Source organism: Salvelinus namaycush, chromosome 42, assembly GCF_016432855.1.
Source record: "Salvelinus namaycush isolate Seneca chromosome 42, SaNama_1.0, whole genome shotgun sequence".
In the NCBI taxonomy this organism is placed as follows: Eukaryota; Metazoa; Chordata; class Actinopteri; order Salmoniformes; family Salmonidae; genus Salvelinus; species Salvelinus namaycush.
Genome location: NC_052348.1, coordinates 811,524 through 823,685, shown reverse-complemented (window position 1 = coordinate 823,685; position 12,162 = coordinate 811,524). Strand labels below are relative to the sequence as shown.

Below are 12,162 nucleotides of genomic sequence, written 5' to 3'. Positions count from 1 at the left end.
TAATGAGTCTGATATGTAGATAATCATTGTTTTCATTGCTAATCGACGTATTTATGTAGAGGTTGCCATGCGACAAACGACATCCGAAATGAGGCAAGAGTGGAACACAACGATTAATAATGAAGACATGCCTGTTCTATTGCTAATGGAATTCCCCTTAAGTACCTGTTTCGAGGAGTCAAGGTAAAGTCAACCGGTCTAGGGCACTGCATCTCAGTGCATGAGGCATCACAGACATGCTGGTTCGAATCCAGGCTGTTTTACAACCAGCTGTGATTGGGAGTCCCATAGGGCAGTGCACAACTGGCCCATGTCGTCCGGGTTTGGCCGGTGTAGGCTGTCATTGTAAATACAGTTAGTGAATTCACCTTATGATAGCTATGTGGGACAACCAGTATGTCATAGTATGTACATTTTTCCTCAGTAAAGTAGCTATGAGCAAAGTCAGAGTTAGCAAGGGGGAAAAAAAGTTAAGTGCCAGTGTTAGTTCACGAAATCCTTTTTTTTAAATGTCAAACTGAAATGATTTATGAAAATATAAAGAATACAGAATATAAAAACTTACATCAAAAGTATATGGTTATATGTTAACAAGACACTATGAAATAAAGACGATGAATTTATGAATATGTTTAAAAAATATATATATTTATAGGTCTGGAAGTCTGCTTTCATGATGAAATTTGCTGTACTTGCCATAATGCTGTGCCTGAAACTATAAGTGCAAAATTAACTCATCAAAATATCCAGTATATTTTTGTAATTTCAAAGTACATAAACATTTTGTTCAGAACCATTTCAGTGGTATGATAAATTTAAGCAATTTCAAATGTGAGTTTCAACCTGAATGATTAATTGATACATTGATATCAATGTTGATGAGTTTGATGCAAGTTGTTAAGGTGTTACCAACCAATCAAATCCTTTTTACAGCACTCTGGCCATCACTATCATGGAAGCTTCTCTGACAGTGATGAGGTAAGGATTTACATTTCTTCAACAAAAATATTTGGAGTATACCCTGTCTGTTGTGGGGGGTTTTGTGAGCAAATGTGTATTCTTTTGTATATGGTTATATAGTAACTCTGTTTTGTGTTTTTGTTAGAGGTTCTATCTTGCCCCGATCCCAACATTTCACTTGTATCGACCGAGGCAAGTGCCACACCGACTCCAGTTCCCTCTCTGGCCCTTCTTCCCTGGGTTACTGCCCCAGCTGATCCCTGCTCCTCTCCCAGCACCAAGTCCCAGCCAGACTACCACTGCCCCTGCCATCACAAGTAACAGAGGAGATAACGGATAAACAGGACGCATCTCACAACAGGACCAATATCAATCCTATGGATCTTCTTTTGGACTATATGTTTTATACTAAACTCACAAGAGTACCTTCAATAACAACATATTATACTTGATTCATGAACAATTCTGGGTAAAATTGCGTAGCTTTTTGTCTCAAGTTTTTGATAATGTTCATGTTTGTTTATTGAATTTAATTCAGTTGTATTAATCTTACTTTATTATTTGTGCATTTCTATATATTTGCTATTTTGTTAACTGTTCTACATTTTCATTGGAATATAATTCTCTGGTTCATCTTATTGTGTTTGTGTGGATTCATGTTGAAGATCTGCTTTTCTTAAAAGGTAGATATTAATATGTACTGATATACTGATAAGTATCTTTTCATACACTTGTCATGACTCTCCTGTGAGGAACCCGAGGAACCCGAACCCGAATTTTTGCCTCATTTCTAAATCAGAATGAGCGGTTATTAGGGAGCTAAATATCCATATTCACAATGAACGTACTATTCAACTGTACGTACAATTGTGTAACCAGACGTCATATCGGGTTAGTCCATTAGGGACTTTTCATTGCATAATGTTAATATTCAATACTATACTGTGTGTGTGTGTTTATGTATTTCTGTGTGATTGTCTCATTAGTTAGTAAATAAATATTTAAGCCAATTTGTGTAAGCTGATTCATCATGGAGACTAGCATTCGTGCAGATTTATAGGATATTTCGACGTTCAGAATGAGACTGAAATAGGAGCAAATGATTGATGGATGACGGGAAATAACCTGTACATACAGCTCGTTAAATAACCTTTTCCAGTGGTGCCCCAGATTACTACTTAATTAATTGTTATATGATTAATTTAATTGCGTAATAATTGAACATGGTATGTCATTATTCGATGAATAGTCGTCATCACATTAATGGTAGCAATGTCACGACACACTGTCTTCATTTTATATTTTCCTATGATAATTTCAATTTGACATTAAGAAAATGATTTTGTGGCAGCCATAAAGAGTGGACTATATGAGTCAAGGTAATCATAAACTTAAAGGCTACTGGGTGGGTCTGGTGTTTTGGCTGATTTCACACAGGATTATACACCTGTGTGTTGGCAACACCCCTGGATTAGACCTACAGGTTAGACACACACCAATATCATTGGATTAACAGAGACTAGGTCTGAGCTCACTGTTGATGCTATAACTTCTTGTCATAACTCAGACATCTCTTTCTGCAATGGCTGATGGCAGAAGCAAGATAGCCTGCACCTTAGTCAGCATTAAACGCTAAGCATCCTTCTTACAGTAAACTCCAGCACACTGGTATTCTAGAATATCAACAACAACAATCTTAAAGGCCCAGTGCAGACAAAACTGAATTTTCCTGTGTTTTATATTTCCACACTATGATGTTGGAATAATACTGTGAAATTGTGAAAATAATGATGATGCCCTGTTAGTGAAAGAGCTGTTCGAAAAGACCACCTGAAATATCTGCCTGTTTTGGTGGGGTAGAGGTTTGGCCTGCCTGGTGACATCAAATACTTAAATTACTTAATAGACCAATAAGAAAGAGAGTTCCAAACCTCTCTGCCAGTAACAGCCAGTTTTCATGTTCCCCTCTCCACTCAGACCACTGCAAGACAGTCCTAGCTAAAGTCTTTCTGGAGAAATTGCTCTTTGATAAGAAGCTATTTTGTTTCTTATTGACAATTTTAATTGAAAACAATCACAGTAAGGTACTTAATTGTTACCCATAAATGATTTGATATTGAGATCATTTAGGCTAAAGGATCTTAAATAGACTTAAAACACTGCTTAACCCTGATGAACATCTTGACAGAAACATTGGTGCTAAGATCTAATGAATTGTTTTTAGAGCACAACTGTATATACTGTATGTTTTTCCTCCATGCACCTGGAACTACATAAAGTGTTGCAGACTACCCTCTTTCTTGCTTATGACTTTCAGTGATTTCTGTAAGTTAAATCAAAGTATGATCAAGTGTGATCAATTTTGTGTGGTTATCCTTAGACATACTCTCCAGACTCCAGCCCAGAGGGAATTGTTGAATATGCTGTCAATTCTGTATAGATAACATTTTATTTGGAAAACCTTGACAAAAATGTCTTTAGTATTGTTGCGTCAAAAAACCGAACACTCAAAACATGAGCACAATGGCAGCTCTTCCTTTAAAGAACTCCAGGCCTCAAGAGGGCAGATAACCCAAAAACACGGGTGGAACTAAAAAATTGAGCCAGGATTTCTGGAGGGACTACTTTTACATGAGCACCTGGCAGATAAGCATGGGTATAAAATGTTTGGGCTTAGCTTTGCTTGGGTCCTCAACATACAAACAGCTCATTGTTCAACCCTAAAGACGCAACTGGTATGTAATGTTTGGAATTATTTATTATGTTGCATCCAGTGCTTAGCACAATTTACATGTTTAACTCTGGTAGGAGTGGTGACTTCTTTTGTTGTGGATATTTTCTGACTGCAGAAGTAATTGCTTGAAGTGCTAGATTAAATTGTTTAAACGTTTACTTTATTCAAAGCCATGCTTTGTTGCTGTGTCATGCATTGTTTATTGTGTAAAATAATGCATGTTTATTCTCTGTTTAAGGTTATCATCCTATTCCTATTCCTATTCCCTATTCCTTATTCCTCTGTCATTCAACTACTCTATTCAACTGTTTCAACATATTCAACAAATGGCATCAAAACCATAATAAAACACTGGAAAGGAATTGAGTTGTCCCTTTGCATCCTTCACGTGTTGAGCAAGCCGTTTTAAAGTTTGGGCAGAGCTGAAATAATTATAACACCTAGACAACTTGACAAGTATTTTACAGAAAGATTTTTTTTAAAGTCAGATCCTGGACTGTCTTAACAAAATGAAACAAAAATATTTAAGCTGACTTCATTCCAGTGTCCAGAAATGTTTATTTGCGTGGTATGCAAATACGGGCATATTTATTGAGATATCGCCTGATTTGCTTCTTATATTTGCGCCTCTTCGATGGTCCAACATCCCTGTCTGTTCGGTGCTTTCCCGGGTAAGGGGGCAGTAGCTCTTCGGCTGCATCAGATTCACAACTGTCAGTGTCCATGCTAGCTGGGCTAACAACAAATGTAAAATTACTGATGCTAGCATTGGATGTGCTTGTGGAAGCAGAACAACTTGTGTCATCGACAGGTGCAGATGTAGTACTGGTGTGTTTCTATGGACGCGGGCCTTACTTTTTTTTAACCATTTATCCATTTTCGAGCAAACGGAATGAGCAGCAGCTATGTATGGCAACATACGGATCGTTAGTGGAATTCCCCCGAGAGAGTAACGGTTAATGTGATTGGATGTTAATTATTTGACTAGGCTACCTGTATTTGACATTGTGTTATTTCGCTGAACACTAGACACTGATTTATTCCAGAAGTATCGAAATGAATGAATTAATTCATGGTACATTTCTTTAGTGGGAAAGAACCTGACATACTGTAGGTAGCATACACGTTTGAAATGGTGCTAGACAGGGAATCATTTTTCTATCTATTAACCTATATTTTCATTTTAAAGAAAGCTACACCAATTTGTAGAAATGAACAGCAGAAACGCAGCAACCCAGTGCCACACAAACATCGATCCATTCATTACAGCCAATGTTCTCCTACACGTCAGATTATTTCCCCATTGGCTCTTTTTGTGGCAGACCACCTAAACTGAGGGCATCGTATTAACAGAAAAGAGCATCTGCTATTCTCCTATAGGACAGTAAAGACATCACAATACGTTATCTGTTAGGGCTTACACTATCCCTGTGCAATATTAACTGACAGCTACAAAGGTCATCATTTTTAGGTCAAGTAGTGGGACGATTATTAAGGTTAAAGTCTTAATAGAACCAAACTTTATCAGAGATGCAGATGATTAAGATAGGCAATGGAGAGGCAACGGTTAAGATCCAAGGCCACCGATGTGAACCAGTCCTACCACATAACTGTCCTTATCATGACATCTTTACTGTCCTATAGGAGAAGAGCAGACGCGCTTCTTATGGTGCACTCAGTTTAGGTGGTCTGCCACAAAGAACTGGTGGGGAAATAATCTGACGTCCATAGACAAAATAGGCAGCGCTATCTATGCAGAGCCAAAGGCGAGAATGACGTCAAGTTCATGGTGAAAGTTTACGTTGATCTTTATTGTTCCATATAAGACATGGGCCAGAGGGCAACTTTTCACATATTGGTCCACCCTGGGGTGGCATAGTCTAATGGTGAGTTTCATTAAGGTCCATGTCTGTGGGTTATGTTTTGGCTACACACGAGCAAAAGACAAGAGCAATGACAAGAGCAAAGTTCATGAAGGTTACGTTTATCTTTATTGTTTCATAGTCATTGGGCCGGGGGGGGGGTGGTTAAAAAAGATTTTCATTGAGGTCAATGTCTGTGGGTTATTTTCAGTATGATAACCACTTATCGGATGTAGCTAAGTTGTGGTTATCTGTACATTAATGTTATGACCCCAATGAGGTAAGTGCTCTATTGTGACACAGTCCCTTGATGATAACTCACACCAAATTTCACATACAACATGGAGACCCATTGAGAAAGTATTTTAGTTATATAGAGTCATCATATATTTAGTCCATGAACTAATAGGGACATTTGATCTGCAGGCAGGATGACACAGCAAACTACATACAATACAAACCAAAAAGACAGTAATATAAACTATACATAATGTAAAATAAATAAATAATATATATACAGCACATTGTGCTATTGAATAAATATACATGATTAGGAAGAAATAGTAAAAATATGAAATTAAATAATTTCATATTGGTTTCTACTTGGTACTCATCCCGGATCCGGGAGCACCCTCATCAGTAAAAAAGCTGACTAGCATAGCCTAGCATAGCGCCACAAGTAAATACTAGCATCTAAATATCATGAAATCACAAGTCCAAGACACCAGATGAAAGATACACATCTTGTGAATCCAGCCATCATTTCTGATTTTTAAAATGTTTTACAGGGAAGACACAATATGTATTTCTATTAGCTAACCACGATAGCAAAAGACACTTTTTTTTCCCACCATTTTTTTACTGCATAGGTAGCTATCACAAATTCGACCAAATAAAGATATAAATAGTCACTAACCAAGAAACAACTTCATCAGATGACAGTCTTATAACAGATTTATTGTATAGCATATGTTTTGTTAGAAAAATGTGCATATTTCAGGTATAAATCATAGTTTTACATTGCAGCCACCATCACAACTCTCACCAAAGCAACTAGAATAACTACAGAGAGCAACGTGAATTACCTAAATACTCATCAAAACATTTATGAAAAATACACAGTGTACAGCAAATGAAAGACAAACATCTTGTGAATCCAGCCAATATTTCAGATTTTTTAAGTGTTTTACAGCGAAAACACAATATAGCATTATATTAGCTTACTACAATAGCCTACCACACAGCCCCATTCATTCAACATAACGTTGGCGATAGCGAATAATCCAGCAAAAGATATTAATTTTTTCACTAACCTTCTCAAACTTCATCAGATGACAGTCCTATAACATCATATTACACAATACATATATGGTTTGTTCGAAAATGTGCATATTTAGCGGTACAATTCGTGGTTGAACAACGTGAATACTAGCCAAACTGCTCCCGACATTTTGTTTGTAATCTTGGGAGAGGCACCTAATCTAATCAATAACTAATCATAAACTTGACAAAAAAATACAGGTTGGACAGCAAATTAAAGATACATTAGTTCTTAATGCAACCGCTGTGTTAGATTTTAAAAATTAACGTTACTACGACATACAGCGTACGTTAAAGCGAGACCGCGCCGAAATTAATGGCGGAATAATAGTTTAACATTTTCGACAGAAATACGAATTAACATCATAAATAGTTCTTACTATTTGATGAGCTTCCATCAGAATCTTGTACAAGTTGTCCTTTGTCCAGAATAATCGTTGCTCGGTTGTAGAATGTCGTCTTCAACTGTGGAATTAGCAGCAAACGTTAGCCATGTGGCACAGACGTGTCCAAATCCCCAGAACGCAGCACAAAGAAATATCCGAAAATCGCAATATACTGATATAAACTGATATAACTCGGTTTAAAATAACTGCATTATGATATTTTTAACACATATATCAAATTAAATCAGAGCCGGAGATATCTAACTTATAAAACGAAAGCTTTTCAGAGCGCAATGCAAGACGTCCATCTTGCGTCAGGCCAGACGATGAAAAGACCAGTCCTTCCGTTCCAAGAAGTCTTGTTCGACCTCAGATCTAGCTAGATACCCCATTCCAACTCTCACTGCTTACTGACATCTAGGGGAAGGCGTATGCAGTGCATGTAGACCCATAGATTCCATGCAAATTAATGAACTGACCCTGGAACAGAGCCCCCGATTTCAGATTTCCTAGCTTCTGACAGGAAGTTTGCTGCAAAATGAGTTCTGTTTTACTCACAGATATAATTCAAACGGTTTTAGAAACTAGAGAGTGTTTTCTATCCAATAGTAATAATAATATGCATATTGTACGAGCAAGAATTGAGTACGAGGCAGTTTAATGTGGAAAGAATTTTTACAAAGTGAAAACAGCGCCCCCCTATTGAGAAAAGGTTTTAAGGTTTATTTGATTGAAAAAACACATTTATAAATGTGTTTAAATGTAGTTAATGAACTGTTATTTATTAGTTTATGGATGAAATACTTATACATTCGATTTTTAAGTGTAACCAAAATATGGCCATGTAACCACAAAATCTGGTCACAATCACCATAATCTGATCAAAATTTTCCATGTCTACACTTGGCATTAAAATGTGTCTTTTATCAGTCCACTGTGACTGTGGCTTAAGCTATGCACAACGGACACAATTGCATTTTATCGATTGCAATTTGAACGCACAGAAATACTGTGATAAGATCCAGAGGCCCAATGTGAGGCCCCTTTTTTTTTAAGGTATCTGTGACCAACAGATGCATATCTGTATTCCCAGTCATGTGAAATCCATAGATTAGGGCCTAATGAGTGTATTTAAATTGACTGATTCCCTCATATGAACTGTCATTCAGTAAAATCTTTGAAATTGTTTCAAGTTGCCTTTATATTTTTGTTCAGTATATAATGACATACATATAACCAAAGATAAAATGATATGACTCGTTTCTGAAAGTTAGTCCCACACATTTTCAATTGCTCACCTCTCACGTTAGACCCCTTTCAGCACGAGAGAGAGAGAGAGAGAGAGAGAGAGAGAGAGAGAGAGAGAGAGAGAGAGAGAGAGAGAGAGAGAGAGAGAGAGAGAGAGAGAGAGAGAGAGAGAGAGAGAGAGAGAGAGAGAGAGAGAGAGAGAGAGAGAGAGAGAGAGAGAGAGAGAGAGAGAGAGAGAGAGAGAGAGAGAGAGAGAGAGAGAGAGAGAGAGAGAGAGAGAATATAGGAGACACACATAATGTTAACTCATATTTGATGTTTGTTTTTCAGCGGCTGTGATCAGACGATTCCACGGTACCACCAAGGGGCAGCTTGGGAAAGTAATAAATTGCTGAGCTCCGCTACTACTTTACTACTTGTAGTAGGAGTCGGACCAGCAGCAGTACTGCTCTACTAAATAAAACAGTGACCCATTGTTTATAACAAAGGAACTATCCTGTACATCCAAAGCACAGCACTTGTAAACAGATTATCTGCGACCACAAATAATTATGTGATAGTAAAGGGCAAAGAATGTCAGAACAATGCCCTTGCATTGTATGATCATTAAAGGGACAACTCCCATTATACCCAGTCACAGCTATTGGCACTACACAGTGGGAGATCATGACTTGTGTAGCCTTGAGGAAATATGAGCTTTACACAGCCATATCAGCATATGAGATAGGGGAGAGCGATAAGAGAGTGAGCTAACACGGGACATGGTTTAAAAGGCCAGGTGGTAGGCTAAGGCAGGTCACTCCTTAGAGTAGAGCCAGTCCAACCCTTCCAGCAACCATGACCTACAATGGCACTTGGAAAGTAGACCGCAGCGAGAACTATGAGAAATTCATGGAGCAGATGGGTAAGAGATTGATCGTTTTTGGAAAATGTGTTTTGGGGAAAGTCTTTTGGGTATAAATGGTGCAAATGGATTTGAAAGCAAAGACAAGTAGGCCTACAAAATGTATACATAAACATGCATACAAAGTGCATTTAAGAAATAATGATGTCAATTAACTTTTTTACCACAGGCAAATTCAGTGTTTGTAATAAAAGCTATTTTTAATGCATTAAATGCCTTTAGATTAGAGGACTATGTATGCACCTTGCACCTAAGGCGCTGTAAAACGAATGCATCATCTCTAGCCAGGCTCTGTACATGCAGATGAAATATCTTGTATAGTTGTTTGCTCATGGTTCAATGAGATTTGGGGTTGGACACATGGATTGTGTGTCTGTTCACAGGTGTCAACATGGTCAAGAGGAAGCTGGCCGCTCACGATAACCTCAAGATCACCCTTGAACAAACTGGAGACAAGTTTGTCGTGAAGGAGGCCAGTACTTTCCGCACGCTGGATATGGAATTCACCCTGGGAGTCACCTTTGAGTATGCCCTTGCAGATGGGACAATGCTATCAGTAAGCAATGCATTTATACAGTATTATATAGTATTATATTATTGCAGCCATACATACAATGGCTGTGGAAGAGCCTATGCATAGTTGTTATGTTGATGCATAGTGTATTCCCAGGATAATAAATTTGTAACAATATAATTGAATGGGTGCATACCACAATTCCAAATATTTTAGTCCTATCTGTTATTGCTAATAACAAAAATGTATTGCATTATTTTTCTGTGCTCAAAACTATTGAGAAGCTATTCAGGACTTGATAATGAGTTGCAAAGTACAAGGCAATTATTCTTACTCAATGAAACAGTACAGTCCCATTGGCTATGTTCCAATGTGTCCACACTGGGATACCGGTTAGAACACATTCACAATCCATTTGTGAGAACCACAGGCCTGATGAAGTATAAAACCTTTCAGCAACTAGATGAATATGATATCATCTTTTGAGATGTGCAGCACGACTGCAATGATTACCTGGAATGTTGCCACTTGATTCTTGGACCAGTATCATGATGAATTATTTGACCTTTCACCCCTCAGGGTTCATGGGGCATGGAAGGAGACATGATGAAAGGTACATTCACCAGAAAGGACAATGGAAAGGTGCTGACAACTACCAGAGCCATTGTTGGAGAGGAACTTGTACAGGTTAGTTACCCTCTCTGGAAAATGTTTTACACACCATTAATGAAAACCTCCATAAAACATATTTACACTTCTGAAGAAGAAAACAGGCAGCAGACCTTGGCCAAAGTACAAATCAAATGCTTGAAAGTACCCGTCTTATTTTACCTTGGAGTTTGCAATGTTGGGACTATTCCATTGGTTCAATTGTACATGGCAAACCAAATCAAGTGCAGCATTTGACAGAAGTATTTGTCATGGATATGGATTTGAACCAGGTCTGGTTGTAAGATATTGTTGTCATAATAATATATATATATATACTCCTCCTCCAACAGAGCTATAGCTATGATGGAGTCGAAGCCAAGAGAATTTTCAAGAGGGGTTAGAGGAAACCGATCAACCAATCCAACCACTAAGACCAAGAGGCGTTACCTTCGAATCCAGAATGATACCATTGTGACACTGAACATTTTACAACCATCCCTAAGCCATTGGACCACTTCAGGTCTTTGTGACGCCAACATAATTATTAGCTGTACAAAATGTACTATTTGTGATAGAAATGTATAAAGCAGGTTTGATTTGCACTTCAAGTTTTGATATTCTAAGAAGTAAACACGTTTTTGAATTATTTATGGACTGATTTTCTCAATTTCTCAATGTGCACATAATGTATACAGATATTTCTGAATATTCACGATTAGATGAGTACAAGCACACTAGTGCAATACGCTATTGCCAATGACTGACTCACTGTTGGCAATCATCAATGGAAATCAAGTGACTTCAAAAACCAGAGGCATACAAAACACATTTAGTGATTGCATAATTTGAAGTTTATTAAACAATGAATAAAAATAAATGCATAGGCATCTCCAAAAATATAAAGTGCGCACAGTCAGCTATACTGTACATGTTTCTTCTTAAATGGAACCTGTTCAACTTTCTCATGGAAAAAATGCAAAGGCACTCCAGATACAACAGCAGAGCAATATATACAAAGTCCATACTCCCAAAAATAGCCAGTGAGAAGCAAGACTTACATAAATGAATAATAAACTGTATATTACATGAATCATTTAATGTAAAGCATTGAAATAACCAACTTAAAAACACTACCAGTGAGAACTGGGAACACATTTTCATGTTGAGCTACAGTAAAAAAAATATGAAAGGGGATTCATACAGTATTTCAACAGCCCAGGAACATTAGTGAACAAATACTATGACATTTTTATTGGAAGGTCCCAGTTTGTTGAGTCTTACCCCAAATTCTTTGAAAGCCAAAATGTCAATACTTATTTTACCATTACAAAAAATGTATTTTACCAGAAGTAATGGCAAAACCGTGAATTTCAAAGCAGCATGCATTTTAATAAATGCCCCAAAATCAAATGACAGAACACAATTGGATTATGAGTAAAATAAATAGCATAATCCATAAAGAAAAATACATTGTTTTGCTAACTGAAAAATGACAGCCAAGATGCTAAGTATTCAATAGCTTTTTTCACGTAAAGATTTTTGCCCATAGACGCTGCACTACATTTTATGCCGATGAGTCAACA

At 37.4% G+C, this 12,162-nt stretch overlaps 1 protein-coding gene across 1 annotated transcript; it reads left to right on the top strand.

Moving 5' to 3' along the window:
* Window positions 1-9,296: 9,296 nt before the first annotated feature.
* LOC120035118 (fatty acid-binding protein, intestinal-like) lies at window positions 9,297-11,018 on the top strand. The gene is made up of 4 exons (XM_038981912.1): window positions 9,297-9,414; window positions 9,798-9,970; window positions 10,508-10,615; window positions 10,930-11,018. Exons 1-4 carry the CDS (start codon window positions 9,348-9,350, stop codon window positions 10,978-10,980), a joined length of 399 nt encoding a protein of 132 aa, XP_038837840.1. The 5' UTR covers window positions 9,297-9,347; the 3' UTR covers window positions 10,981-11,018.
* Window positions 11,019-12,162: the final 1,144 nt, after the last annotated feature.